The following is a 27,870-nucleotide window of genomic DNA, read 5'->3' as shown; positions in this document are numbered from 1 at the left end:
AGACCACCAGACATTAGCACGAGGAAGTGCAGGATATATGATGTGGTTCCCACAAAGTGAAGGAAGTATTCAGAGCCTTTACTTACTGAATGTAAAAAATACTCCATTACAAGTAAAAGTCCTGCAGCCAAAACCCTATTTGAGTAAAGCTACAAAAGTATAATCAGCAAAATGTACTTTAAGGATCAAAAGTACTGGCTCTGCAGTAAAATGTCTCCTGTGGCTGAAATCTGATTATCAGTTATTGTTACTGATGGATCAATACTGTTGTAGCTAGTTTTCACTACTAACAGCAGCTGACAACTCACACATCGGAAACATGACAAGGAGACAACTACACCCTCACTAAGACAAAAGGTTGTCCTTGACAACTGGTTTAACACTGTATTTTATTATTTTATATGTTTATCATGTAAAAGCTTAATCTGCAAAGTAATTAAAGCTGAACAAATAAATGAGTGGAGTAAGAAGTACAAGTGTAAAACAAAATGTAAATACTTTAAAAAAGTACCTCAAAGTTGCATTTGCAGTACTTTGAGTAACCCTTTTTCCATACAGTACTTACATTAATTCTGATCCTGTTTTTCAAGACACCTTATCTCAAAAGAACACATCAAACAGATAAAAAAAAAAGGAGGGTGACTTATTTTATTTTACAAGACGTTCGTTACGAAATATCAACCGTGTTAAGACTTCACCAGGCAGGCCTTGATTTGTTACAGAAACACTGCATTTATCACTTCATCCATCCATCTCTGCTCCAATCTGTTGACTTTTTCTTCAGACAGTTTTTGTGTAAACATTACATACAAGACCCGCGACACTGAAATCCCACTCTACCTGTATATTTATCATACTGTGTGTTGTACGCCGTCGTGTTTGTCGGACGCCTCAAATATCAAATCGAGTGATTTCAGACCTCTGAAAGGAAGCTCGTTCGGACGAAGCGTCGCTCTTAAACCTTCAATAAGGTTCTTACTTTCAAATTAACGTTGGGTCTTTGCCTCAGCGACAGAAGCAACCGTGGGTGACAGCCTTCAAGCGTCAGAAAAACCTTTGAGATGGTGACGCAGGTGACAGTTTTGAGGCGGGTGTGTGTCGATGGGAATCCCTGATGGCTGCAGGCAACAGAGTGAAGAACCAAAACGTGTTTCCTGGCTGACTCTAAGCGACAACAGCAACAGCGTGTTGGGGTGCTGTCACCCGTCGGGGTTGCCGAAGCATCGGGGAGGCGATTCTGTCGAGGCAGCTGACAGTTTCCGCTCAGGGTTAAGAATTACATCCAGAACACAGCCTCCTACCTAAAGAGGTTAAGGTCAGGGTTTTTCTAGTGGCTTTTTAACGATACAGGCACAAAAATAAAACTGATTTTTAATTCCTTTTAGCACAGCCTTGGTCACGTCTGGTCTATCCAAACTGGGAGAAAACTTTAAATTATATTTCTACCTGTTTGGATAAAACAATATTCACATTAGTGCCACAAAGGCTGAAATCAGATTCCTCAACTTGTATGTAAATGTGGTCTTTCGCCACCTCTGCACCAGTTTTTCCTTGTCGTAGCAGAAATCCTCCTGCAACCTTATCACCACGTTAACAACTTCAGGCCTCTCTAAACAACAGTCTTTACTTTGAAAAACTACTACAATGAGTAGCGGTGGAGGTGAGGTGGTGGATGTACAGATGAACATGTTTCAACTGCCAGGATCTTTTACTGGAAACCGATCATTTCCTCGCAGAAAGCTGATGTCAGAGATGACCGCAGGTAACCAGAGGAAAGGTTTTAGACTCATTAAACCAAATGCTGGAAAGGGTACGATGTGATCGCTGTAACATGGCTGCAGGTGGGAGCTGTGACTTCTGAGTGAAGGTGAGCTGTCCTGTGTGGAAGGAGGTGTTTTAAAAGTTGAGAAATGAGGTCCAGCAGCTTGTTGGCGTAATGTGCGAGACCAGGCGAACCGCAGCAGAGCTCTTCAACTGCAGGACACTGCAGAGGCGGCTTACGCCATGCTGACGGGAAACAGAGGAGAGGAGAGGAGAGGGTTAACACCACGGGGAAACATCATTTAATGTCTGACTGTTCCTGTAACTCAGCGCTAGTTTCAGATATAACAGGGAACGGGGAGACGGACTGTTCTTCAAAATGAATCAATTTTAGCCGATGGCAAACAAGGGAGGCAGAGATGAACACACACAAATACCCCAGTGCTGCCATTTCTGGCCGTTAGAGCGGCGAAGCTGCAGGTTTTACTGGCAGCTGGGCGAAGGATTCTTATGCACATGTGCTGGTGCATCGCAGCCACTGGTAACTGTGGCTTAGAGGTAGAGCGGGTCGTCCACCAATCAGAAAGACGGCGGTTCGATCCCGGCTTCTCCCAGCCCACATGTCTAAGTGTCCTTGGGCAAGACACCGAACCCGAGGGCTGTGTGTGTGTATGATTAATTAGTTTCTTTGTACTGATGAGCATCAGTGTATGAATTGGGGTGAATGTGATATGTAGTTGAAGCGCTTTGAGTGGTCGGAAAAGACTAGAAAGGCGCTATGTAAGTACAGTCCATTTACCGTTTACATTATGCCATTTCCCAGGAAGTCAAACTAATCCGATTTTACACTGAACATTTGTGAACATTTATAAACATTCATTATGTCTTCTATTCAAAAGATCCTTGCAGGATAGGAAAAGCAAAACCATGAGCTGAAAAATGCTAAAGCGCTCCGTACAGCTGAGGGGAACTGCGGTGTCCGGAGAGGTTGTACGGTTTCGTACAGAATAAACAAACGAGATGTAAAGTGTTGATCAGTGAGCTTTAGAGGTGCCGAGAGGTGGGTTGTGTTACCTTTGGACAGGGTCAGGTCAGCTGATTTCCCTGTTTCCAGACTTGATGCTAAGCTAAGCAGCTGCTGGCTGTAGCTTCACATTTATCAAACAGACACGAGAGCGGTATCAATCTTCTCATGACAAACGCTAATACGCGTATTATCCAAAATGTCCAGCTATATACCCGACAATGACACAAACTGCGGGCAGACAAGCTGTATCCATTTGAAATACTTTGAACTTGGACACATTTTTAGGTGACAACTAATCTCCAATTTAATAAAAATAAAAAAAAAGGGGGGGGGGGGGACAGCTCGTGTAAACAGAAAAGTCCTCTGAAGGTCTGAATGACAGACTGACGAAAGATCAAGTGAACTTGCAGAGAACACAAGTCCAGTGTGAAGTAACACTACTGAGGAGTCATTTAAAAAATAAGTTTAACTGCAAGTGGTGAGTAGTTGTAAAATGAACAGATGGTTGCCTCGGTGTGTGTGTGTGTGTGTGTGTGTGTGTGTGTGTGACACCTTTTTCAGCCTGTGAGAAAGAAGAAAGCATCACACGTGGTAATTTTATACAGTGTCTCTCTGTCTGTGTGTGTTGGCATGTAAGTGAGTATTAATGAGTCAGTCTGGCCCACAAGTGTTGTGAATATATATATATATATATATATATATATATCAAAGCTACGGGTCAAACAAGATCTGGGTTCATTAAATTCATTCTCAGACTTCATTTAATGAACTTTTTTAGGTTGAATATGTGAAATATATGTTTTCAGCTTGTGTGCAAATGAAAAATGATGAGTAAATCTCAAGTTCAAATATAACTAGACAAAAATAAAAAGGTGTGATTACTGTGTGTGTGTGTGTGTGTGTGTGTGTGTGTGTTAGTCACCTGTCGATCAGAGAGTCCCTCATGCTGGTGGCGATGGCGGAGGGCTGTGACGCATCACTGAGTCTGAAGACGCTCTCGATGACCGACAGCTCGGTGCTGGTGGTGTCCAGGCCGCAGAACGCGCACCAGTCGTTGACCACCATCCCCCCCGCGATCACCTCACTGCCCCGGTTCACTGTGCCGGCCTGAACAGGAAGTCAGCTTTACTACCGTGTACAAAATTTAACTCACTTTTATATAACGAACCGTTTGTTCCCCTTCGTTCCTGCTGGTCGATGTAACAAAATCTGAAACGGCCGATATCTGAAAATCCACTGCCTCGCAGGAAGTGATGCGTTTTAGGGTTTAAGCCTCCTTTTCATGTGCCGTCTCTCATTTCTCAGCACGATTAGGTGAAATTGTGTGCTTCTATGAATGAGCAAACACAGTCTGCTGGGCTAGGCTGCCGATTGTTTTTTTATTCAACTCAGTCGTAGTCATCTGGACGCTGTTTTCAGAATCAAGACGTTTCGGCTCCCATCTGGAAGTCATTCTCAATGTGAAAAAAATGGGACGGGAACTAGAAATTTAAGCTACTCTGAGTTACATAAGCCCCGCCCTCAGGAAGGAGTCTACCTGAGTATCTGTTGATTAGCTAGTTTCACCTGAAACTGACCTAATAGTTTCCATGATGGCCCAGTAATCAGTAATCAGGCCTATTGTTTTCTGGCTGCACCTCCCTCATCACTGTTAAGTACCTGATTAGCATGTGATTGGCTTGACCACGGTGTTAACACACTGTGGTAGACTTTGGGCAGATTGAATCTCAGACCACCATTTCTGTTCAAAGAGGGGTTTTCTTTTTTCACAGAAATGGCTTCTTTGACTCCTCTTTCAAACCAACTCTTCTCTCTACTTCGAATCTCCACCTCGCTGTCTTCAAATGTGCGGTTTGTAGCCACTTTTTCGTCCCATTTTTTCCACAGTTGAGAATGACTTCCGGATGGGAGCCGAAACGTCTTGATTCTGAAAACAGCGTCCAGACGACTACGACTGAAACCTTTTCTACGATAGAACACTCCTGGACGAATGAGGGACTACACCGTCTCAACTGAAGCGATTGCATTGCTTCAGCGTTTGCAACCCAAGCACACTAAGATGATATACAGAGGGTGAGGGACACGGTGCGGATCAACCAATCAAAAAAGCAAAAAACAGGTTGACTCAACTAGCTGGCTGTTACAGTCGAGTCCTGGGATCATAAAGTTGTTAACTCAAGCTTGACCCAGTTAACCCTCCCCCCCCCATCACTCACCACTAGGGGAACTTGTAGCAGAGACGACAGCTCGTCCTGGTCTTCTATAGACGTCTTCGGGTGGACGAGGCCTCCCTGGTTGCTGAAAGCGCAGTAGGAGCCGACCAGGACCTGCTCTGCTACCGTCTGACGGAAAACCTCCACCTTCAGAGAGTCTGCGAGGATCTCCTCTGTCTCCTGAAGGGGGCATGTGTTCAATGATGTCAGATATCAACAAAAGTCATTTTTGCCACGCGTCACCAAGATGTCACCTGCAACTTTACGGCTTATTTCTTTTCATTACAATTGTATGTGAACTAGGGCTTAACCAATCGATCTCGTCTTTATTTATTTGACTAAACCATTAAGTTTATGAAAGAAACCACAAATCACCTGAGGCGAAAAGCCACGAACATTGAGTTTATGACGATATGAATGAGAAAAGCAAGCATACTGGTGAAGATTACTTGATAAATGACTAAAACAACTGATTATCAAATTTCTAATTAACTAAACAAACTAACTAAAACCAGGACGTTACAGCCCGTCACTCGTTGTGAGCTGAGGTGAACTCGTTTTGGGGGGACATAAATCTGTTTACACAGTCACATTGTGGGGACTCGCCTTCCTTTTGGGGACAAAACGCAAGTCCCCACAACGTAAATTATTAAGTTTTAGGGTGAAGACTTGGTTTGAAGTTAGGTTTAAGTTAAGATTAGGCAAGTAGTGGTTAGGGGTAAATCAATGTAATGTCCTCTGAAGCGATGGAGACACGACCGTGTGTGCGTGCGTTTATTCGTCTCACCCTGTCGAGGTCGGGGTGGACCAGCGCTACGTAGTCGTTGCAGGCGATGACGTTCCCGAGCGCAGACAACCTCTCCTCCACTCTCTGGATCCTGACTGCGTCGGGCAGGCAGTTTCTGATGTGCTGCAGCTCCTGGTCTGTCGTGCTGTTGGGCACCAGGAGACCGTGACGGTTACCTGATCACAGGACAAACGTGTTGGCGATGTCTTAAAGATCACACGCCCGAAGACACCGATCAGAATAAATAAACTACCTATCTCAGTAACTCAGCAAACATTTCCAAAAGATTTAGCTTTTGTTTCTGTCTGGCCTGTTGTGTCGGTGGGAAGATAAGAGAGGAAGAGTGTGGTGAACAGATTTTGGGACCAGAGAGTTGAGAAAAAAAAAACAAGAAAAAGAGATCAAAATCAAAAGGATCAATGTGCTATAAAGATTTCCAGAAGCCGGATGAAAAAGGAAACAACAGACCTAAGAAGCGAGTGTGTGTGTGTGTGTGTGTGTGTGTGTGTGTGCTCCACAGGATTACTCACCCACACACATCCTCCCTATGATGCGACAGCCTGCTATGGAAGCGTGAACCACTGGGATGGTTTCTGACAATTCCCCTTCAAACACGCTGCAGTCACACAAACAACAGCAGCCTGTCACTTATTTCAGCTCTGCATGGAGACGGATCACTGGTGAACTGGACTGGCTGTTCTTTCCTGAGCCAGCTGTCAATACATCAGTCACCCGAGAGACAAAAGGAGCCACTGACACCAAATCTAAATTTGTAGAATTAACTGCTGACGGTGGTTTCGAGCAGCACGACTCAGTTCAAAACGTCGAGATTACATTTAAATAGAGGGCTGCATGCCGGATCAGTAACATGCTGAATTTCAAAGGGGATCCCCATGATTCTTGAAATGTATTAAATGATGTCCTAACCGGTGTGTATGCTTGCTTACTTGGAAGGAAACTTTAATTTGGCAGATTTTGAATGATGTTTGGTATGGCAGAATCTCCATGCAGCAGAATATGGCACATTTCTGCAGTAATTCTTACTGAGATGTTAACGTTCATTTCAGCAATTTACAGTTACAGGACCAATCGGTAATTTAGCGACCACATAAATTAAAGCTATATTCCTGTAATTGAAGTGTTGGACATGATGAAAAATAGCTGATAATAATGGAAAACAGACATTTACTCTGTGTTTAAAAACAATTGATTAAAAAAACATTTTACAGCATCATAGCACATTAATAACCAAATATTAGTATAGCCCAATCAATACTGGATTTTTAGGCCAATACTGATAGATAATTTGGTAATTTAAAAAACCTGATAACGATACTAGAAAAGGGAAAAAACAAAAACAAAAAACACATATAACGTTAACAAACAATCTTGATTCGGATCTCTTACATTCACTTTTTTTTAAAATAGTGACCAAGATTTATATTGAGTTCATTTTACAGATTAAAAAATAAAATAAAATCAACTTTACAGCGCTTTCTGTGATTTAGTTTTCGTTCCTAAATCACCTCAAACCTAGTTTGACATTTCTGTACTGCAGTTGCTCGGTACTTATCGGTCGACGTGTACTCTGACAGCGATATATCTGCAATAAGCCGATATCGGCCTGCACGTTGGCCTGGCAGAGTTATCGGCCTAGCTCTAAATGTCAGTTATTGTCTAGCGTTAGTGTGCAATAAAAGACCTGTCGATCAACTTGACTTTCAATCCTGTGTTTAGAATTTCGGCAAAATTTGGGCCACCATTTTGTCAACATTTTGGTTTACAGACCTTTTAAGACTGTATTTATCTTAATATGAATAAGGGAGGTCTGACGTGATAAATATGTCCTGGGAACGGACAATCACATTCACTATCGCTGTAATAACGGTGGGATTTAATTATACTGCCGTGAATCAAGACACGCACTTGTGTTGTCAAAATAAACGCTACAAAGCTTGCAGTATGAGAACAGCAGCTGTAAATGACCTCCCATAATTCAGTTTCATTTTATTTATATAGCGCCAATTCATAACAGATGGTATCTCACGGCACTTTTCCTACAGAGCAGGTCTAGACCGAACTCTTTATTATATTATTATTGTTTACAGAGACCCAACGAATCCCACCATGAGCAAGCACTTGGCGACAGTGGGAAGGAAAAACTTCCTTTAAGAGGCTGAAACCTGGAGCAGAACCAGACTCAGTGGTGGGCGGCCATCTGTTTGTGTTTTTATTTCACAGTTGCTTTGGCTGTTAAAGTCCGTGTTAAAGAGAACACAGCACAATGCAAATCCCACAAAGAGATTTAAAGTAATGGTAGTAAGATTAATAACATAACTAGCACATTACCCTGCAGGCCACTGCGATGAACTTGATATGTAATTCCCACCTATCCTTTGGTAATTCCCCAAACCTGTATGTTGACACCAGAGACAGGTGTAGTCTCACGTCACGACTGATGCCATTAAGCTGACACACCTCATCTCACATAAAGTCAAAGTATTTGATTACATCAGCCAGCGACAGCAGCGGAGGCTAATGTAAGCTGCACAAACCGACTGAAGCGAGCTTACGCAGCCGCCTGAACGTAACAACACCTGTGTGGCACGTGTGTTAAAAAAAGGTCAAAGCTCACCTGTAGAAGTTCTCTGAGCCGCCGATGGCCACCAGGCAGTATGTGTTGGTCAGCTTGGCGAAGCAGCCGATCTCGTTGTTTTTCTCAAACGACGCTCTCACGGCCATGGTGAAGCAGAGGAGGGTTCACTTCTGATCCTGGAACAGCACGAATTGATTTAAAAACACCGAGCTTTGTTCACGGCCGTGAGCCGCTGGTAACCACAACATAGAGCGGGTTTGTTAATTAATTAATTTACAGCTGTGACAGTTCAGGCTGGCTGGCTAGCTAGCTAGCTAGTTTTCACAAGTTTACTGTTTAGCAGCCAGAGAGAGGAAACGTGTCAGATTAGCTCACGTTTTATCAACGGGCAGATTCAGCTTAATACGCAATGATGTTTCTTTTAAATAACTACTAATATTTAGTGAAAAGGGGATTAAAATTACCTGAGTAAGGGGTCGCGGCAGCCCAACGTGCGTGGTGATTCCCTGAACCCCTCGTGTTCACTTCCGCTTCAGGGTTAACGTGGTGACGTAGGACGTCTCTTGCGTTATAAAAACAATCTGCGCTCCAACGTTTCTCCGTCATCAAAGACGCGACTCTTTGATTCCCGGATGTTTGACACGAGCACGGAAGCGTTTCGTGTTTTGTTTAATTTTGAGAACAAAACGAGACATAATTCATGCTGTTTTATCATTCTGTATGATTGTAAATCGTTTGCTGTGTTCTTCAAATTTAAATGATTGCTGACTTTTGAATTGACGTTGCTCTTTGTCTGCTGTAAACTGTATATTCTGTTAAAATGCACAACAAAATAACGGCCATAAAGCCCTTCACACAGGCTGCCTAAAACCTAGAAAATAATTCTGCAAATAGTAAAATATCCGAATATTAGAAACTAAAAGAAGAACAACTGATTGACAATAAAGCTCATAATTCAAAGCTTACAAGCGTTTTGTTCATCCCATGTTCATCTGTTCATTCAGTTCAATCTGTGATATCTTCAGTTATGTGAATATATTCATAGACTCTGGGGAAATCAATATATGCGTTCAGAAATAAGAAACCTAAATCCGAATTTGTTTGTTTAATTGTAATTTAACTAACTTGAATTTTTTTTTCTTCTAATTTCTACATGTAGGCTATAAAAAGCAAAACACTATTCACACTTACGTATCTTTACAAATAATAGATTAATATCTCATTTACTCTGTGAGCTGCTGTGTGCAGGGAAGTATTTCCTCTGAGTGGAAGCAGACGTTTTTTCTTCTTCTGACACATTTGTGGTTTCTATTCCATTACACTGAATTACATTATGTAAATGTGATTATATTACATTTTGTTATAATGTACAGTAATGACGATTTTAAGTGTCGTCTATATCCGTATGTTGCTGTGTGTGTGTGTGTGTGTGTGTGTGTGTGTGTGTATGTTGTACTGGCTGTGAAAACAAATCTCCCTCTGGGACAATAAATCTAAATCCTGCAATCAAGTTATCTTATGTAATGTTTGTGTCCTGTTTTCTCTCATCCTCTTCTATATAGTGCGTGTGTATTTTATTCCACATATTACATATGTATGTTGTATGTTTGCATGCATACAATCCATGTGACTTTCTCGTGGCTCTCAGGAAGCGACACTAGATACAGACATAGACATATCAGTTTATTGCCAAGCAGGTTTTCACATGCAAGGAATCTGCCTTGGTGTTTCGGTGCAAAACAATAAAAACACAGTCAGAGAAGAGAAAACAGAAAGCACGAGTACTGCAAAAGCCAATAACCATAAATACAAAATAAAAATGTACGATAGAAAATGTGAAAAATATCTAAAAAGTAAGTCAAATATGTCTGTATTTTTAAGATGGAAAGAGCTGAACAGTGTTCAAAACGAAGAGAATGTGCAAATGTAAAAGTATAAAGTATGCAGAATATGTGCAATGTGCAAAGATAATAATCCAAAAATGTGCGTTAATGAGACTTTATGTTGATGTAACATGAATTTGAATGAACATGAAACATTATATCCTGTGTTAATACTCCGGTGCAATATTCTAGTTTTCCTATTTATTGATATTGATATTTATTCATACCTCCATTACAGCTGTGCAATATCTTAATAATCTCAATAAGCTACGCTTAACTCGACAGTACATGCACCACTACTTATTACTTATTACTTATATTATTACATTGTATTATTATACTGTATTACCATCATCAACCGGTAAACCCACTTGGTACTTTTTTATTTTATACTTATACCCACCTGGTACTTAATGTATTTTCTGACCTGTTTTTATAGTGCATCATATTGTTTGCTAGTACTTTCTCCTGTGTGCACTGACGTAAAGACGAGCTGCTGTAACAAAGAGTTTCCCTTCGGGGATCAATAAAGGATTTCTGATTCTGATTCTGATTCTGATGAAGAGTCCATTTAGTCCAAACAAGGACAACAAAGCTTAACAAAGACAAGCAAACACAAACATATAACTCAGGCCAACCTCTTACTGGAAACAGGGAAGCAAACAGTGCAAAGGTGCTGGAATACATATTGCAATGTAATAAGTTCTTTAAATATAAACAGTAGGTGGTTTTATAACATATGCATGTGCACGTATACGTGCAGCATACAGCCTGTTCAGGTTTATATTTGTCAGTGATTGATAATAAATACATGTTATCTGTAGGCTCATTCATGTTCCTGCCTGCTTTCACAGCCTCAGGTTTCCACGCTGCTTCCTCACATCAGCTGCTGATGATGTTTTTTAGCCCAGATGCTCAGCGTGAGCGTGAGAGCGCGCGCGCGCGCACGGAAAAGGAAACAAAATGTAACAAAAATAGAAAAATCTCTAATCTGTCTTCCCTCTCCAAATACCTGCATAGCAACCGCGAGCGCGGCCGTCCCCCCTCCTCTTTCCTCGTGCAGCACCGGAATCGGCTCTCTGAGCCAATCACGTCGGCCATTCCGCGTGACGTCTTGTTTGTTGACACTTCCATTAGTTCGCCACCTGTGTGACGTCACTGCAGCAGGTTGGGGGCGGGGGGCGGGGACGAACCGGAGGGGAGGAGCAGACAAAGAGCACGCGAGCGAAGTGAGAGGTCTCACTCCTGCCTGTTTCTCTCGGCTCACATTCAGCGTCTGCTTCTCCTTCGAGATGCCTGCAGTGAATTTAAATTAGTAAACATTTGTAGCAGGTATATAAATAACAACTGAGCTAGCCATCATGCTAACTGGTTAGATAAGTCTTACATTTATTTGGACAACGCGGCACAAAGGTTAGCTTCATGCTTTCTTGGAAGTGTTTTCTAACATGCAAGAGGAAATAGTTCGGGCATGAGGAGGAGGATTAAGTGCTTCGTTTGGTAAAAGCACAACTGGTTAGCTTTCCCACCTTCGATTAAAGAGCAGCGCACAGCCTTTTTTTTGGGAAGCATCTATGTCTATGTGGGGGACAGTCCTAAACAGGGCTACCAGACTGGCAAACCCTGCCACAACCACTAGCAGGTAGTAGATTTACGGCCCAGATAAGTGCTTAAGAAATGGCATCGCAGGGATTGGCTTTTATGTGCCACGCTAACAGCTCTGTGTATGGCAATAACAGTCTGTCGGTCAACAACGAGTGGATGGATTGCCATGTACAGACATTCGTGGTCCCCAGAGGATGAATCCTACTGACTTTGGTGATTCCCCTGACAATTTCCTCTAGTGTGGTTTTGAGTTAAGTGTTTTGACAACTATTGGATGGATTGCTCATGAAATTTTTGTACAGACATTCGAGGATGAATTGTAAATAACGTTGGTGATCCTCTGCCTATTATCTAGCCCCATCACCAGGTCAAAATTTGCTGACATGTGAAACTAAGATGGTGAACATGGTAAACGTAGTCTTTGTGAGCGTGTTAGCAAGCTGATGTTAGCATCTAGCTGAGCCTAAGTACAGCCTCGCAGAGCTGCTAGCGTGGCTGTAAAATGTAATTAAACTGTTCAATGTAATTACATGCTAAGACGTGTGTCGTCCCTCATTCGTCCAGGATTGTTCCATCGTAGAAAAGGTTTCAGTCGTAGTCATCTGGACGCTGTTTTCAGAATCAAGACGTTTCGGCTCCCATCCGGAAGTCATTCTCAATTGTGAAAATGGTCTGCGAACTCAGAAACTTAAGCTACTCTGTGTTGCTTAAGCCCCGCCCTCAGGGAGGAGTCTTCCTGAGTGTTCCTACAGTGTATTACCAACTTGGTCAAGCCAATCACATGCTAATCAGGTACTTAACAGCGATGAGGGAGGTGCAGCCAGAAAACAATAGGCCTGATTACTGATTACTGGGCCATCATGGAAACAAAAGAAGGTCAGTTTCAGGTGAAAATATGTGGCTCAAGGTTGAAAATCTGCTCGCTCTGTGATGCCGTTTGTGATGTTTGACTGCAGAAATGGGAAACAAGTCAAATAAAATCTACTCTTTTCGCTACATTGCAGAAAGTCATCTGGACGCTGTTTTCAGAATCAAGGCGTTTCGGCTCCCATCCGGAAGTCATTCTCAACTGTGAAAATGGTCTGAGAACTCAGAAATTTAAGCTACTCTGTGTTGCTTAAGCCCCGCCCTCAGGGAGGAGTCTACCTGAGTATCTGCTGTTTACTCTGCCTAGTTTCACCTGAAACTGACCTTTTTTTGTTTCCATGATGGCCCAGTAATCATGGAAACAAAAGAAGGTCAGTTTCTGAGTTCTCAGACCATTTTCACAGTTGAGAACGACTTCCGGATGGGAGCCGAAACGTCTTGATTCTGAAAACAGCGTCCAGATGACTACGACTGAAACCCTTTCTACGTAATTACATGCTGTCACCCAGCGCCGCATTCACAACATATTTTCATTTTTGAATCCCGCCCCTGCTCCATCACACTGCCATTTTGTGGCTCGCCTGCTACAACGCACGGAGTGATCCCTCTCCTCCCACGTAGACGATCTTTGGAGGCAGCCGCTCCGCGGACACGTCGGCCCGGATACTCTGCCTGGAAACACCGCAAACTAATCTGAACCGGCGGCCGACAGAGACGGACGAGTCTCGCAGGATACGAGCGGGTCGACTAGGTGGGATACAATTAATTTATGTTCCCGACAGCAGCTAACAGCACGCACACACACACACACACACACACACACACACACACACCTCTCTCTGCAGGCGGAGCCATCAGTGTTGTAATCATGTCCGTCCTTTTCTGTCGCATAAACAGAGGTGGTGAATTAAAACGGCGTGAAGGCTGTCACATACAGTCTGTGGTCGAGATAAGGCCACCATGTTACACTAACATACATTAACGACCCAGGATGCCATTTAGGCGGCTTTTGTTATTTGTATCGCCCTTTAAAAGACCTTATCGTGATAAAACGTGGAATAAAACTGACAGCTTTATATCATAAAGACCATTAAAAATACATTAAAAAAATAGCCTAAAGTAAAGTTGATGAGGCTACATGTTTATGCCCAGTCCACCTTAAGTTTGGTGCAATTCAATTAAGTGCAGGTTGTCTGCCTCCTCAGCTTCATTGTCTCACTTTGTGCCTTTTATATGACCAGAATCAGCTTTCTTGGCCATATACACGTACATGTACAAGGGATTTGACTCCGGTTTTAAGTTGCTCTGAATGTTACACACACAACAGTTTGCAGGAAGATAGAAATAGACACACAGCTAAAAACCAAAGCTGAACAGAAACAGGTAAATTCATATTATGAACAAATGAGCAGGTGTATTTATAGATATGTATAAAAAGCATCAATGACCAACGACATACAATGTCTGTATACAAGTCAAGTGTTGTCTGTAAATGAGTCTGAAATCCATCAGCTGATCACACGCAGTCCTGATTTAGTGATACCCCTTCCTTAAAGTGGAGGAAGAAGCTGAGGCAAGCTCACTCTCACTTCAGTCGAATCAATAATGCAGATGGATTGTAATGAATCTGCTGGTGAGAGATTATTCATCTTAATTATTTCCTGGCAGGTGAACCCTTATTCGTGCCAAAAGGAAAGAAAAACACAATAAAAACACCATTTGGTGGAACCTCATAGTATCCCATGAATTCATATATATATATATATATATATATAGGCTATTATAATATTGCCTGTTGTCAGTAGAGTCAACCCCAACTACCAACCGTTTAAGTGGCTATAAAGTCACGCAAGAAAGGAAATAAAGAGGAAGGGGTGAATGACAGAGCAGCTGAAGTGAACCCTGCAGCTCACATGTAGGCTTTGTGTCGAGTCCTCAGAGAAGAAAGACAGATTCGGTTTGTTCCGAACCAAAGAGGGCAGCGCTGGAGATACGAAGGCGCTCGAGTCAAAACAAAACAACATCTCAGAGAAAGAGAGGAGGAGGAGGAGGGGGGGAAAGCTATATTTAGCCCGGCTTTCTCTCTGGCTGACAGCTGGGGAGGGGAAGTGAGGCGGCCGCACTGACGCTCTTAACTTCATGAATGAAGCATAGTGTAGCTCAGATCAACTTGTTATACTACCTGCCTGTTACATTTTACCTGCTTGGGTCCAATAAAATGTACGATAAAAGGAGATTTCTCTAAAATGCTCACGCAGGCAGCATATTCCCAAGTATTATTAGCCATGATATCAGTTTTGCTCCATAGATCCAATAGTTCTGTCTTTAACTTGTGTGTTTTACTTTACTTTGCCTGTGCTCTGCTGCTACATTGTTATGTCCGTCCAGCAGAAGCTCCCCCTCTGATATTATATTTAGGTCTGGAGTAAAGGTTAGGCCCATAATCAACTTTTATGTGAAAATTATCACAAGTTATTGCTTTGCAGTTCGGCCAGAGACCCACGGCCGTTACACATTTGTGAGGCAGTTAATTTCTCATTTTGAAAGGCACGCTCCCTATTTTACGGCCGCCCATTACTTCTACTAGCGTATTGACACACTGGTTACAGTCTCCATTTGTCACTGTGCTGTGTTCAGTTTGGGGAGTATGAAAATATTCAGCAGCATTTTGTTCCTGTTTATTCCAGGCTGGGTGACAGAAACGTCCCAGCAGCCCACAAGCTTGTGGCTCATGTATGTAGTATATATTTATATATATATATATATATATATAAAGGGTTCAGGTGATGAATTTCTAGCTCGAGTATAAATGTAGGCGTTGTTGATTTTATCAGTGAACATAAAGATATCACACCACATGATGAAAGTAAGTTAACGTTACGTGAAGTCCTTGTTCTGTGAGACAAAAGGCGGATGTGTGCTGACAGCAAACTAGCGGTTAATGGCTAACAGGTATTAGCTTAATCTTTCCCCAGCTTTTGTCTTTAAGTTGACAAAACCCCCACAGACAACTGCGTTACTGAATTACTCTGAAAATGTGGTTACTGGTTAAGACTTTAGTAGCCAGCTAGTTGCCTGCTGGTTTACCTTACCTTCTCCAATGTGAAGATTTGCAGCTTTTTTTTAAAAAATGTCACATCAATGTAAACTGAATCTCTTTGGGGGGGTTTTTTGTTCTGACAAAATAATCAGTTGGGATCTGGAAGCTTGTGACATTTTCTCTTCATTTTCTGACATTTTGTACACTGTACAATGAATAAGAAACAACCGATAGATTGATTAACAATTAAGTAATTAGTTGCAGCCCTATTGGACAGTGCTGCTAGGCTGTTTTCATCTTGACGTTTATTTGTCCTTTGTGAAAAAACATACAGGCATCTAAAAACCATCCTCGTCTGGTGTAATTTCCCAGTAGGCATTAAAGACCACCGGGAAAGCTTTCCCAGCTCGTACAGCGATCGTGTAAAGTGTTAATCAGAGTAAGATGATCCCATCAGCTGTGTCTGATTGAGTTGTGTTTGATTGGATTGGCGTCCTGGACGGATCATTGTGGAAGGGATTAGCGATGTCCGAGCTGATAGGGGTGGCTGTGATCTCTCTCGTCCTCTTTCGCTCTATCTACATCTCTCTTGCTCTCTATCAAGGTCTTTCTATCTTTGTCCAACTCACTCAGTGAGTCGGAGAGACTGTACTGAATGTCGGCCCTTTGACTCCTTCAATTTGACTTTTTCCACCTGTGAAGAACTGGTTCTCAGGTCCAGACTTACCTTATGTGCCATTTGTTTTGATAGTATAAAGTATTTCTTAAAAAAATGTCTTAAAAGGATAAGATTGGCTTTATTCTATGTATCTTCTTTTTGTCAATAAACTCATAAAAAGACCAAACCCAACAGTAATGCGTTGGCCTGTCTTTCAGTACTTCCCTACCCTGTCTGTGGCTCTCATCCCAAAGCCCACTGGTTGCTACTAAAGACAGAAATCTTTAAAAACAGCTCATATAGCAAATATTAGCCTAGCTTAGCACAAAGACTGGAAACAAGCTAGCCTGGCTCTGTCAAAAGATAACAAAATCCACCTACCAGATAACTGATTAACACGTTATATTTCGATTTGATTGTAAAAACAATGATTCCCCGTTTTACAGGGGGTTATGTGCTGGTCTTTCTATTTCTTGGCAGCGTCTAGTAACTTCCTGGAGTCTTCGCTGGTTGCTGGGCAACTGGTCCCAGCCCAAAAATAGTCCGCCACATAACCAACTGTAAAACCACAACTTGTTTTTACACACAATCAGCTTTAGAGGTGCTAGCAAGTGGATTTTGTTTTCTCTGGACAGAGTTAGGCTAGCTGTTTCCCCATGTTTTCAGTCTTAATGCTAAGCTAAGCTAACAGGACGCCGGCTGTAGCCTTAAATTTAATGTACAGACATGAGAGTGGTATCAATCTTCTCGTCTAGCTTTTGGCAAGAAAGCAAATAAGTGTATTTCCTAAAATGTTGAACTTTTGCTTTAAGTTTTCCTTTTGTTAATAGAGTCCCACTGTCACTTAACTCACCATTACTTATTGGTACAATAATGACTCAATAAACTCACATTCACTTAACCAAAGTGAAAATGCAACAAGGGGAACTTGGTTCAGAACAAAGCCCACTAACTGTAGGTGCGACTGGATTATTAGGCTATTGCCTGTTTAAACTATTAAAACTGGTCAATATGTATGCCTATACCTGTGCATTTCTGCTCAGGTGTGACTTGCTGTGTTGGTGACTGTGATGATGGGAGGAGAACAGAGCCAAGAGAGGAAGGAGAGAGAAGAGGAGACTGAAAAACATCCAGAATCTGCCAATACTGACAACTCAGCATCTTCTGCTTCTGAAGGTAAACACACATATTCAGTGGTGGAAAGTAACTAAGTACATGTACTCATGTACTGTACTTAAGGACAACTTTGAGGTACTTTTTTATTTCCATTTTACTACTGCTCCACTATTTATCTAATATGTGTAGTTTGTCTGCAGTTTAAGATTTAACATAAAAATATACAAATACAATATTTGTAAAATACATCATATCCAGAGATTAAACCAGAGGTTCCCAACCTTCCCTAAATAAACAGTGTCTAGTCGAGGCCTCTTGTCATTTTTCAGACGTCTGAGTTGTTAGCAGTTCATCCAAAAATACATTTCCCCCCTGAACTTCTTAGATGGTTTAATTAAAATAACTGTTCAAGGCCCAAAGAGGTAAAATTATCCAATATTTCATAAAAAAAAGAAAAGATTCAAGGTTATTCCAAACGTGTTTTTTTTCTACCGCTTTAATCATCAAAAAGCCATAAAACTGAAAACAGATTTGTGTATCAGAACTTTGTTTCTTCTTCTTCCCTCGCCCATCAATCATCTCACAACCCCTCAGATTTATCTGGTGACCCTATGGAGGGGCCCGACCCCTAGGTTGGGAACCACTGGGCTAAACTAGCTAACTGTATATAAAGTTGTTAAAACTAGCTAACTGTATATAAAGCAGTTAAAAGTAGCTAACTGTGTATAAAATAGTTAAAACTAGCTAACTGTATATAAAGCAGTTAAAAGTAGCTAACTGTGTATAAAGTAGTTAAAACTAGCTAACTGTGTAGCCTATAAAGCAGTTAAAAGTAGCTAACTGTGTATAAAATAGTTAAAACTAGCTAACTGTATATAAAGCAGTTAAAAGTAGCTAACTGTGTATAAAATAGTTAAAACTAGCTAACTGTATATAAAGCAGTTAAAACTAGCTAACTGTGTATAAAGTAGTTAAAACTAGCTAACTGTATATAAAGCAGTTAAAACTAGCTAACAGTGTATAAAGCAGTTAAACTAGCTAACTGTATATAAAGCAGTTAAAAGTAGCTAACTGTGTATAAAGTAGTTAAAACTAGCTAACTGTATATAAAGCAGTTAAAACTAGCTAACAGTGTATAAAGCAGTTAAACTAGCTAACTGTATATAAAGCAGTTAAAAGTAGCTAACTGTGTATAAAGCAGTTAAAACTAGCTAACTGTGTATAAAGTAGTTAAAACTAGCTAACTGTATATAAAGCAGTTAAAACTAGCTAACAGTGTATAAAGCAGTTAAACTAGCTAACTGTGTATAAAGCAGTTAAAACTAGCTAACTGTGTATAAAGTAGTTAAAACTAGCTAACTGTGTATAAAGCAGTTAAAACTAGCTAACAGTGTATAAAGCAGTTAAAACTAACTGTATATAAAGCAGTTAAAACTAGCTAACTGTGTATAAAATAGTTAAAACTAGCTAACTGTGTATAAAGTAGTTAAAACTAGCTAACTGTGTATAAAGCAGTTAAAACTAGCTAACTGTGTATAAAGCAGTTAAAACTAGCTAACTGTATATAAAGCAGTTAAAAGTAGCTAACTGTGTATAAAGCAGTTAAAACTAGCTAACTGTATATAAAGCAGTTAAAACTAGCTAACTGTGTATAAAGTAGCTAACTGTGTATAAAGCAGTTAAAACTAGCTCCACCTCGAGCAGCTACAACAGTAAAATGTTGCTCTAATATTGATGCATCAGTATCAACAATCTGATAATGTCAGATAGAATCAGATATATACTGTATATCTGTCACAGGAGACATTTTTTTGATGCTTTAAATATATTTTGCTGCTAATACCCCTGTATTTTTACTTAAGTGGGATCATGAATACTTCTACAAAGTATACATAAGTGACAATATCAGAATCTGTATAATTTAAATACTACTGACCACTACTCACCTTGTCTTATTTCCTCAAAAAGTTACTTTATAAGGATGAAGTTTCGTTTCAGAGGTCATCTTCAAGTCTTTATCATCCTAGAAATAAACGTCACAAAAAAACAAATGTCATTGCACACATTGTGAAAAAAAGATCATGCAAATTGCTGCATTTTAGTAATCAATTTTTACTCCAACAGACACCCCAGGAGAGCTGCCCCAGTGCCAGATGGGAAACAGGAAGGTGGACAACATGTGTTTCATGATCTCGTGCACCAACTGGTACTAAACTGGTCCTGGTACAACAGGTTAATTTAAAGAGTTTCCCTACGGGGATCAATAAAGTATTTCTGATTCTGATTCTGATTAATGAAACAGAAGATGTTAATGTGAGCAAAACTGTGGGAGAAGGTGGAACATGTGGAGTTTGACTTGTTGTCCTGTCTTCTGGGCCAGACGCTGCATACATGAACCCACCGAAAATCCAAAACGAAGCTGTCGCTGTAGTCCCACATGCTTACTGCATTGTTCCACTGCTGCTCTTAAGAGGACTTCTTTGGAAAATCCTGTAGTTTTAATGACTAGTTTAGAAGATGAGTTCTTCTAAACTAGAGATTAAAGAGATGAACCTCTTTAATGCTGACTGTTGCTAGTGTGTCTTTTAAATTAGATAGTGTTGCTTTAGTATAAATACTGTAAGCAAAGATGATTGGCAGCTTCTGTCTGTTAAAATAAACTCTCTGGCGTCCTCTTGCAAAGAAGTAGTTCCTACTTGTACAACCCTTTTAGAACTTGTCTACATGCATTTGCTTTTTATGTTGCTTTTGAGCAGGATTAACACGTTCGAAATGCTCCACATGCACTCAAAGACAAGTAGTAACAGCACTTCTGAGCTGTAAAGAAAAGTATCTTTCTGCTGTAAAACACGAAGGCTGATTTTCGACCATTCTAACCCAGTAGCACACAGAAAAACAAATAGTATTGAAGATGTTATAACAGTAAATGATAGGCTAATGTATCAAAATGTATGTTGCTAAAATGCTTCCTGTAAAACCAAGACAAATGCACCAGACTCACCAGAAATTGTGTGCTGTTGTGTGGTATATCCATTTCATATCTGAACACTAAATATTAGGCTACCAGCAGCCGGTTAGCTTAGCTTATCCATACAAAAACAAGTGTAAAAACAATAAATCAATATTTTACGAATTAAACAAAGAAGATATAACATGTTTTAGCTTTAGAGGTGCTGGTAGTTGGATTTCGTTAACTTAGGACTGAGCTAGGCTAGCTGTTTTCACCTATTTCCAGTCTTCATGCTAAGCTAAGCTGCTGGCTCCAGCTTCATATTTACCGTACAGATAGAGAGTGGAATCAATCTGAACATCTAACTCTCGGTAAGAAAGGGAATAGGCCTACGTGCATTTCCCAAAATGTCAGACATTTCTTTTAAGGTGTGACGGTCTGTCTTCCGACATCATTTAGTTCCAGAAAATTTCTAAGAAAAGGGAAGACACCTGTAGCGTATGGCTAACTCTTGCAGACACTGGTTCAGTGAAAGGAATAACCCAATGTTACGCCCATAATGGGCTAGGAATAATTTAGACCCTTTGCGTCAGTCCCCTCTGCCCTTTCAATTAATAAACTGACCAGGTAAATACATGTCAGGTAGAAGCTATGATCCCATACTGACTCTCTTAGAAATCCACTTCAGTCATGAAAGGAAGAGGCACAAGAAGGGACAGCGATGAAACAAAGACACATTTAAACTATGAGTGAAAAGAGTCATGGACTGTATATAAGATGGCATTCCAGAAATTAAGCATATAGTATTCTTTGCCATGTCAATAAAGACTGTTCTAAACATTATTACAGCAAAAGTCATAGAACTACTGCTGATTACAACTGTGTAGGAATGTGTTTCTCTTCATGCTTTGGGAGGTTTAAGGTCACAAGTAGGCTAACATTTTGTTTGAATTTGAGCCAAATCAATTATTTCAACAGCAATGAATGAAATACATTTTTTTTATGTTTTTCCATTTTTGTCTCATTACTTCAAGATTTAAAATAAAGTGCACAATTGATTTTTACTGTTATATTTTTCCTCTCCTTTGTGTGTTGTTACAGTGCATTTTTAACATTCAAAACACACTGAACCCCTTTCACATAATGTTTAATAATTTATGTTGCCCACTACCCACACCATATCATGGTACCCTCCCCCCCTCCCCAAATGATATCCCATGGTACCCTTTCCTACGTACCTCTTACATACATTATTCCATGGCACCCCTTACGGTACATACTACCCTCTCCAACAATATTCCACGTTACCCCTTTCCCAGAATATTCCCAGGAATTTCACAAAGTTATATTTGAACGCCACTTCATTCAAACTACTTCTGAACATGAACGTAGTGTTACAATACAGACAGGAGACACCAAGATGGACAAAGAATGTTCTTTATTGAATAACAGCCAGATATAGTGAGAGGGAAGTCTGTAGGAGGGAGGCTGAAGACAGGAGAAACACTGGAGGCAGGGAGATCACTGGAAACGAAGGCTGGGACCCTCTGGAGGCCGGTGTCTGGACATCAGGACAGGGAGCCGGCGACGGGATGACTGGCTGAGGAGCGGGCTGGACCAGTGGTATCCGGGAGTCCAGAACCTGCAGTGCACCATCAGTGGCTTGTTGCGACCCAGCAGTCAGTCCTGCGTTGTCCTGTGATCCAACCGGAAGCAGAGGTGGTTGCAATCCAGCATCTGCCAGGGATTGGTGCTGCTGCGATCCAGCAGAGAGTCCAGGGAGCTGCTGAGGTCTGGCGGGGAGCTGTTGCCACCCTGCAGGGGTTGCTGTCTGCTGCGATGACTGCTGTCATCCAGCAGGGACTGGAGGCTGCTGCGGAGCTGGGATTGGAGGTGTTGACGGAGCAGGCGAGCAGCTGGGTGGCAGAGTTCCGGTGCAGGGAAGTCGTGGGTTGCTAGACTGAAGACTGGCCGGGAGAGGTGCAGGCTGAGGACTGGCTGGGTATGGAGAGAGGGAAGTCTGTAGGAGGGAGATCGCTGGAGCCAGGAGAATCACTGGAGCCAGGAGAATCACTGGAGCCAGGAGAATCACTGGAGGCAGGGAGATCATTGGAGAAAGGCGAATAGGCGTAATGCCGAGTAGTGTGGCAAGTCCTAGTGATGAACGAGGTCGGACACATACTGAGGTGAGTACAGGGCTTTCATGCTGCCTGTGATTGAGACCTAATGTGGAGCAGGAGTGTAATTGGGAGCAGGTGTGGATAATTAGTGGGTAGTGGAGCCTGGAGTATCCGTGACACATAGCTGTTGCAGGAGCCTACTGCACACCATGAGTCTACATATCCAGCAATGAATCAATACTTAGGAATGAAACACAGCCCTGTTTTACATGTGAAGCAACAGCATTTAGCAGAGGAGGTCTGACAAAGATCCGCCCCTCACCTGACTCACCTGAGACAAACCAGGAAACAGTTTGTTATTCTTCCTCACTACAGAGAGACACTCAGACTGAAACACAGACGACCAGATTCACCTTCAGACCAAACTGACAGCTTCCTCTGAGTGAGTTCAGCTACAGGAGAGAAACGAGGAAAACTCCAACACCGCTGCTTCAGCCTGCGGACACTCCACACACTGGATGTGAGTTTGACTACAAACAGGACTCAAAGTGAAAGTTAGTGGAGGAGGGAGGGGAGCCGTGACTGACTGTACTTTCTGTCTGCTGTGTTTTCAGTTTCACTCAGAGACAAAATGGCTTCCAGATCAGAGGAGGATTTCTGCTGTCTGGTCTGTCATGAGGTCTTTAGAGATCCTGTTGTTCTGTCGTGTAGCCACAGCTTCTGTAAAGACTGTCTGCAGAGCTGGTGGAGAGAGAATCCAGCACACGAGTGTCCAGTTTGTAAGAGAAGGTCTTCAAAGTCAGAACCACCTTTAAACCGGGTGTTAAAGAACCTGTGTGAGGCCTTCTTAAAGGAGAGAGATCAGAGAGCTTCAGAGGCTCTCTGCAGTCTGCACTCTGAGAAACTCAAACTCTTCTGTCTGGACCATCAGCAGCCACTGTATTTTTTCTGCAGAGATTCAGAAAAACACAGCGACCACAGATTCAGACCCATCGATGAAGCTGCAAGACAACACAAGGAGGAACTTCAGGAAACTCTGGAGCCCTTAAAGAAGAAGTTAAAGGTTTCTGAACAAGTTAAAGTGAAGTTTGGTCAAACAGCAGAACACCTGAAGGTCCAGGCCCGACACACAGAGAGGCAGATTAAGGAGCAGTTTAAGAAGCTTCACCAGTTTCTAGAGGAGGAAGAGGAGGCCAGGATGGCTGCACTGAGGGAGGAAGAGGAGCAGAAGAGTCAGATGCTGAAGGAGAAGATGGAGGCTCTGAGCAGAGAGATAGCAGCTCTTTCAGACACAGTCAGAGCCACAGAGGAGCAGCTGAGAGCTGAAGACGTCTCATTCCTGCTCAACTACAAGGCTGCAGTGGAAAGAGTCCGGCAGCGCCCCCTGCTGGAGGATCCACAGCTGCCCTCAGGAGCTCTGATAGACCAGGCCAAACACCTGGGCAACCTGACCTTCAACATCTGGAACAAGATGAAGGACATGGTCTCCTACACTCCTGTGATCCTGGACCCAAACACTGCTGATCCAAGACTCATCCTGTCTGAAGATCTGACCAGTGTGAGACGAGGAGACGAGCAGCAGCTTCCTGACAATCCAGAGAGGTTTGATTACTTTCCCATTGTCCTGGGCTCGGAGGGCTTCAACTCAGGGACTCACAGCTGGGAGGTCGAGGTTGGACACAGTACAGGCTGGTTTCTGGGTGTGTTAGCAGAGTCTCTCCAGAGGAAGGGACGCATACGGTCTGGATTATGGGGAATATTGTTATATAAAGGTGAATACTCAGCACGGTCACTACCAGCTCCGCCCACTGCTCTCCGAGTGCAGAAGAAGCTCCAGAGGATCAGAGCGAATCTGGACTGGAACAGAGGAACGCTGTCGTTCACAGATCCTGATACTAACACACACATACACACCTTCACACACACTTTCACTGAGTGGATGTTTCCATTCATTTACACTGTGGATAAACTGAAGATATTACCACTGAGGGTCTTTATGACAGTGGAGCAGAGCAGTTAGAGATAAAGAGGATGATTATATTCATGATGTTGGTAACACTTTATATTAAGGTACACATATTCACCATCCACCAGCTGCGTATGAGCATGCATATTAGTAGCATGCTGGCTCTTTATCAGTCATTATAAAGCACTTACTAATGCTTTATTCTGCATGACCATATTCTACAACTACTAGGCCATTAACTAAGATTTTTCCCTCAATAACCTCCTAATTATTGCTTATTGTTAGTAAGGAAGGAAGTTGTTGAATTACATGAATTACGATCTTAATATGCTTTGCTCAGTATGGGCCTTATAAGGTGGTAGTACCACAAGAATACTTCCCTTAATAATACTTATAATAAATATGGTCTATTCTTATGTAACAAAACACAAAACTACAAGTGTCAATAGTGTCCAAATAAGTCTAAATCAAGTCTTTCTAACTCGGACTATGTCCCCCATTCTAAAGCGAGGTCTTGCTCATAACCAATTCACTAGTAGGTCGACACACAGGTTCCCTATTCTATAGTCGCCTCCTCTTCACGCTTAGTAAATCCATTGTTCTCTATTTGCACAACGTAGTGTGATGTATATCCGTTTTACAAACTGCACGTGACGTCTGTTTACTTCCTGTCAACTCTAAAGTTACCTTCGCCTCCAACCTTAGTGATCACCTTACAGTGCTTGTTCATCCTTAAGTTAGTTACTTAACTTACATTTAGCTTTGTACATATTGTTATAGTATGTACCGTTTGTTTTTTTTGCATGCGTTTTTTAAAAATCATTTTGGTAATCACCTCAGTGTCTTGGATAACCGTGAGCAACGTTAGCTAGCCACTCAGTGTAGCACCAGTGTAGCATGGTTTTCACAGCTTAGCTAACGTTAGGTCGCTGTGGCTCTTTTTTCCACTGGTGCTTGGAAGAGCTGCCAAAAATGAAAGTGACTGACTTGCAACGTCTTGCGAAAGTCAGCAGCTCTTCCAAGCACCAAGTGTAAAAAAAAAAAAGAGCCATAGCGACCTAACGTTAGCTAAGCTATCAAAATCAGGCTAACGTTGGTGCTACACTGAGTTGACAGGAAGTAAACAGACATGCAATTCGTAAAACGGATATACGTCACACAACATTGTGCAAGTAACATGGGCATTAGCCAAAGTAAAACCCTCCCTAACATTCCATGATTGTGAAAAAGTAATCCATGCTTTCATTAGCGCTCGTCTCGATTACTGCAACTCCTTAGAAATGGGAGCCAGTCAGTCCTCACTCTGTGCAGAACGCTGCTGTGAGATTTCTATCTTGCTCTCTGTCTGGGTATAAGCATGATTTTTCTATTTATTTTTGTTGATTGTTGCTCTGCTTTTTTTTTATGCATATGTATTGTAAAGCACTTTGGTCAGCTCATGTTGTGTAAAAATGTGCTATAGAAATAAATTTGACTTGACTTGCATTATTCTGCTTTTCAGGTTAATGCTTGAAGGCCTTCTGCTTCTGTGAAAGTTACAACAATGACAATATACAGTACAATAGTGCTAAAAAGTGGCAGCAGCCTACAGTTTAGCCTACAGTACCATGCCATCTTGTTAATGACTGCTCCTTTTTTGTTGTGTTGCTGACATCTGTTGGAAACAGGAAGGGTTAATCTTAGACCATATCGAATCCTTTATTTCTTAATAGAGTGGAATAGAGTGACTAAAAGTCTGGTAACACTTTCGATGAAGGCCCGCAGCTTACTGTGTATTTCTTCCTAATTTACAGTGTAGTTTTCTGTACTGACGGCGTACCGGTACAGTACGTACAGATTCATACACGTAGGTACAAGGGAACAAGATGTGAAGTCAGGGAAAAAGGAGGTAACAATCTGGGAACTTAAAAAGAATTGACAGTGTAAGTATTTTTAACTACCAGGTACCTATTCTGATATTTCGGGGAACAGTATGACCTACTGAGCAACAAAGCTGGAAGTTTGGGGGAAGATGAGGTAATGAGTTCTGTAGCACTTTAGAAATATGCTGTGATTTATTTCAAAAAGACCATATACTACTTACCAAGACTGGAGGATACCGACGTTAACAAAAAAACAAACCCAGGAAATGAGGAAAACTACATAGTCCACCAAACATCTGTCATATCGCACCTACATTTGCAACAAGCTCAACGATTTCCGTCAAGCTCACGCTCACCTCAGCTCCATTTAAATCTGTTGACTCTTTTGGGGGCCTGTAATTGGCTCGGGTGACTCAGCTCCCGAGACGGATCCCCCACACTGAGTCTCCTCCCCCACGGCCTTCAATATCTCTGTCCCAGACCGGCCTAAACAGACAACTTCCTCCCCCACGTTCATCCCCTTCCTCACATCCATTCATCCATCCTCAACATCCAATACTCCCTCATTTCATTAAACCTTTAAAATCACATTGTTGTAGCGCGGTCCGTGCTAGTGAAAAGGCATTCATTAATGAAACAGAAGCAAAAATGAACCCTGAGATATTCAGGAAAAATAACTTAAGCTAAACAACAAACAAATCTGCAGCCTCACAGCAAGCTGCCACCTATCCTCTCCCCAGTGAATGGCATTTTACCTTCTCAGCCTCACCTAACTGAACCTTCCACCTGCACAGGTAAGCTTAGGGTAAGGTAAACACATACAAAGCACCAACAATACATTTGTCACAATGCAATGAATACAGGGAACCGGGATAGGACCCCAACGCAGGTGAAGGCGACAGAGCAGGTGCAGCTCGATGATTTATTTCAAACGTGGAGTAGTAGGCAGGCAGGCAGGTACAGGTCCAGGTAAAGGGGCAGAGTCGGGGTAAGGTTCAGGTTCATGGTTCACTTTAATGGTCTGGCAGGGAATGAATGGAACTGGGTCGGTATGTGAACTGAGAGACTGATGAGGGAATGAGACGCGGGGGGGGGGGGGCTAGGGAAGAGGGACTGTAGCCGCACAGACAGACTGTGGCAACATTATGCATTCATTTAATGTTAGTTTATACTGAAATTACAATTTACCTATGGGCACACATACATGAGTTCACCCATCCTCCCACAGCGTGACAGCGCCTAATGATGCAAACCTGTTTTCACTATCAGCGGATCTACACTAACATCACAGACAGAACAACAACAGAAAAAAACTCGACCCTGTGGCAGTGGTGGAAGAAGTACTCACATCTTTTACTTAAGCGTAAAGTACATTATTTCACTCTGAAATGTATCGAGGTGAAGTATAGTGATGGCTCA

The 27,870-nt window shown here is 41.9% G+C and overlaps 2 protein-coding genes and 1 long non-coding RNA gene across 4 annotated transcripts; 2 read left to right on the top strand and 1 right to left on the bottom strand.

The window, feature by feature from the left end:
- Positions 1 to 633: 633 nt before the first annotated feature.
- On the bottom strand, positions 634 to 9,004 carry eif6 (eukaryotic translation initiation factor 6). 2 transcript variants are annotated; one of them, XM_044183135.1, is made up of 7 exons: positions 8,849 to 9,003; positions 8,424 to 8,560; positions 6,319 to 6,404; positions 5,789 to 5,964; positions 5,005 to 5,181; positions 3,711 to 3,895; positions 634 to 2,007 (listed from the first exon to the last, which is right to left on the bottom strand). In XM_044183135.1, the coding sequence occupies exons 2-7, from the start codon at positions 8,528 to 8,530 to the stop codon at positions 1,998 to 2,000; spliced, it is 741 nt and encodes a 246-aa protein (XP_044039070.1). In that variant the 5' UTR covers positions 8,531 to 8,560; positions 8,849 to 9,003; the 3' UTR covers positions 634 to 1,997. The 2 variants fall into 2 exon arrangements, with proteins under 2 accessions (XP_044039070.1, XP_044039079.1); XM_044183144.1 differs by lacking the exon at positions 3,711 to 3,895 and having other exon boundaries at positions 8,849 to 9,004.
- A 4,323-nt stretch (positions 9,005 to 13,327) lies between these two features.
- On the top strand, positions 13,328 to 21,573 carry LOC122869803. Its single transcript, XR_006376416.1, has 3 exons — positions 13,328 to 13,490; positions 17,481 to 17,613; positions 19,678 to 21,573. It is a non-coding gene; the product is annotated as an uncharacterized LOC122869803 (long non-coding RNA).
- A 1,419-nt stretch (positions 21,574 to 22,992) lies between these two features.
- On the top strand, positions 22,993 to 26,290 carry LOC122869798 (zinc-binding protein A33-like). Its single transcript, XM_044183118.1, has 2 exons — positions 22,993 to 23,143; positions 23,238 to 26,290. Exon 2 carries the CDS (start codon positions 23,255 to 23,257, stop codon positions 24,641 to 24,643), a length of 1,389 nt encoding a protein of 462 aa, XP_044039053.1. The 5' UTR covers positions 22,993 to 23,143; positions 23,238 to 23,254; the 3' UTR covers positions 24,644 to 26,290.
- Positions 26,291 to 27,870: the final 1,580 nt, after the last annotated feature.

The sequence above is a fragment of the Siniperca chuatsi genome, linkage group LG2 (assembly GCF_020085105.1).
Source record: "Siniperca chuatsi isolate FFG_IHB_CAS linkage group LG2, ASM2008510v1, whole genome shotgun sequence".
Lineage (NCBI taxonomy): Eukaryota > Metazoa > Chordata > Actinopteri > Centrarchiformes > Sinipercidae > Siniperca > Siniperca chuatsi.
Note: the sequence above shows the minus strand (reverse complement) of the source record. Positions and strands in the feature narration are given on the sequence as shown.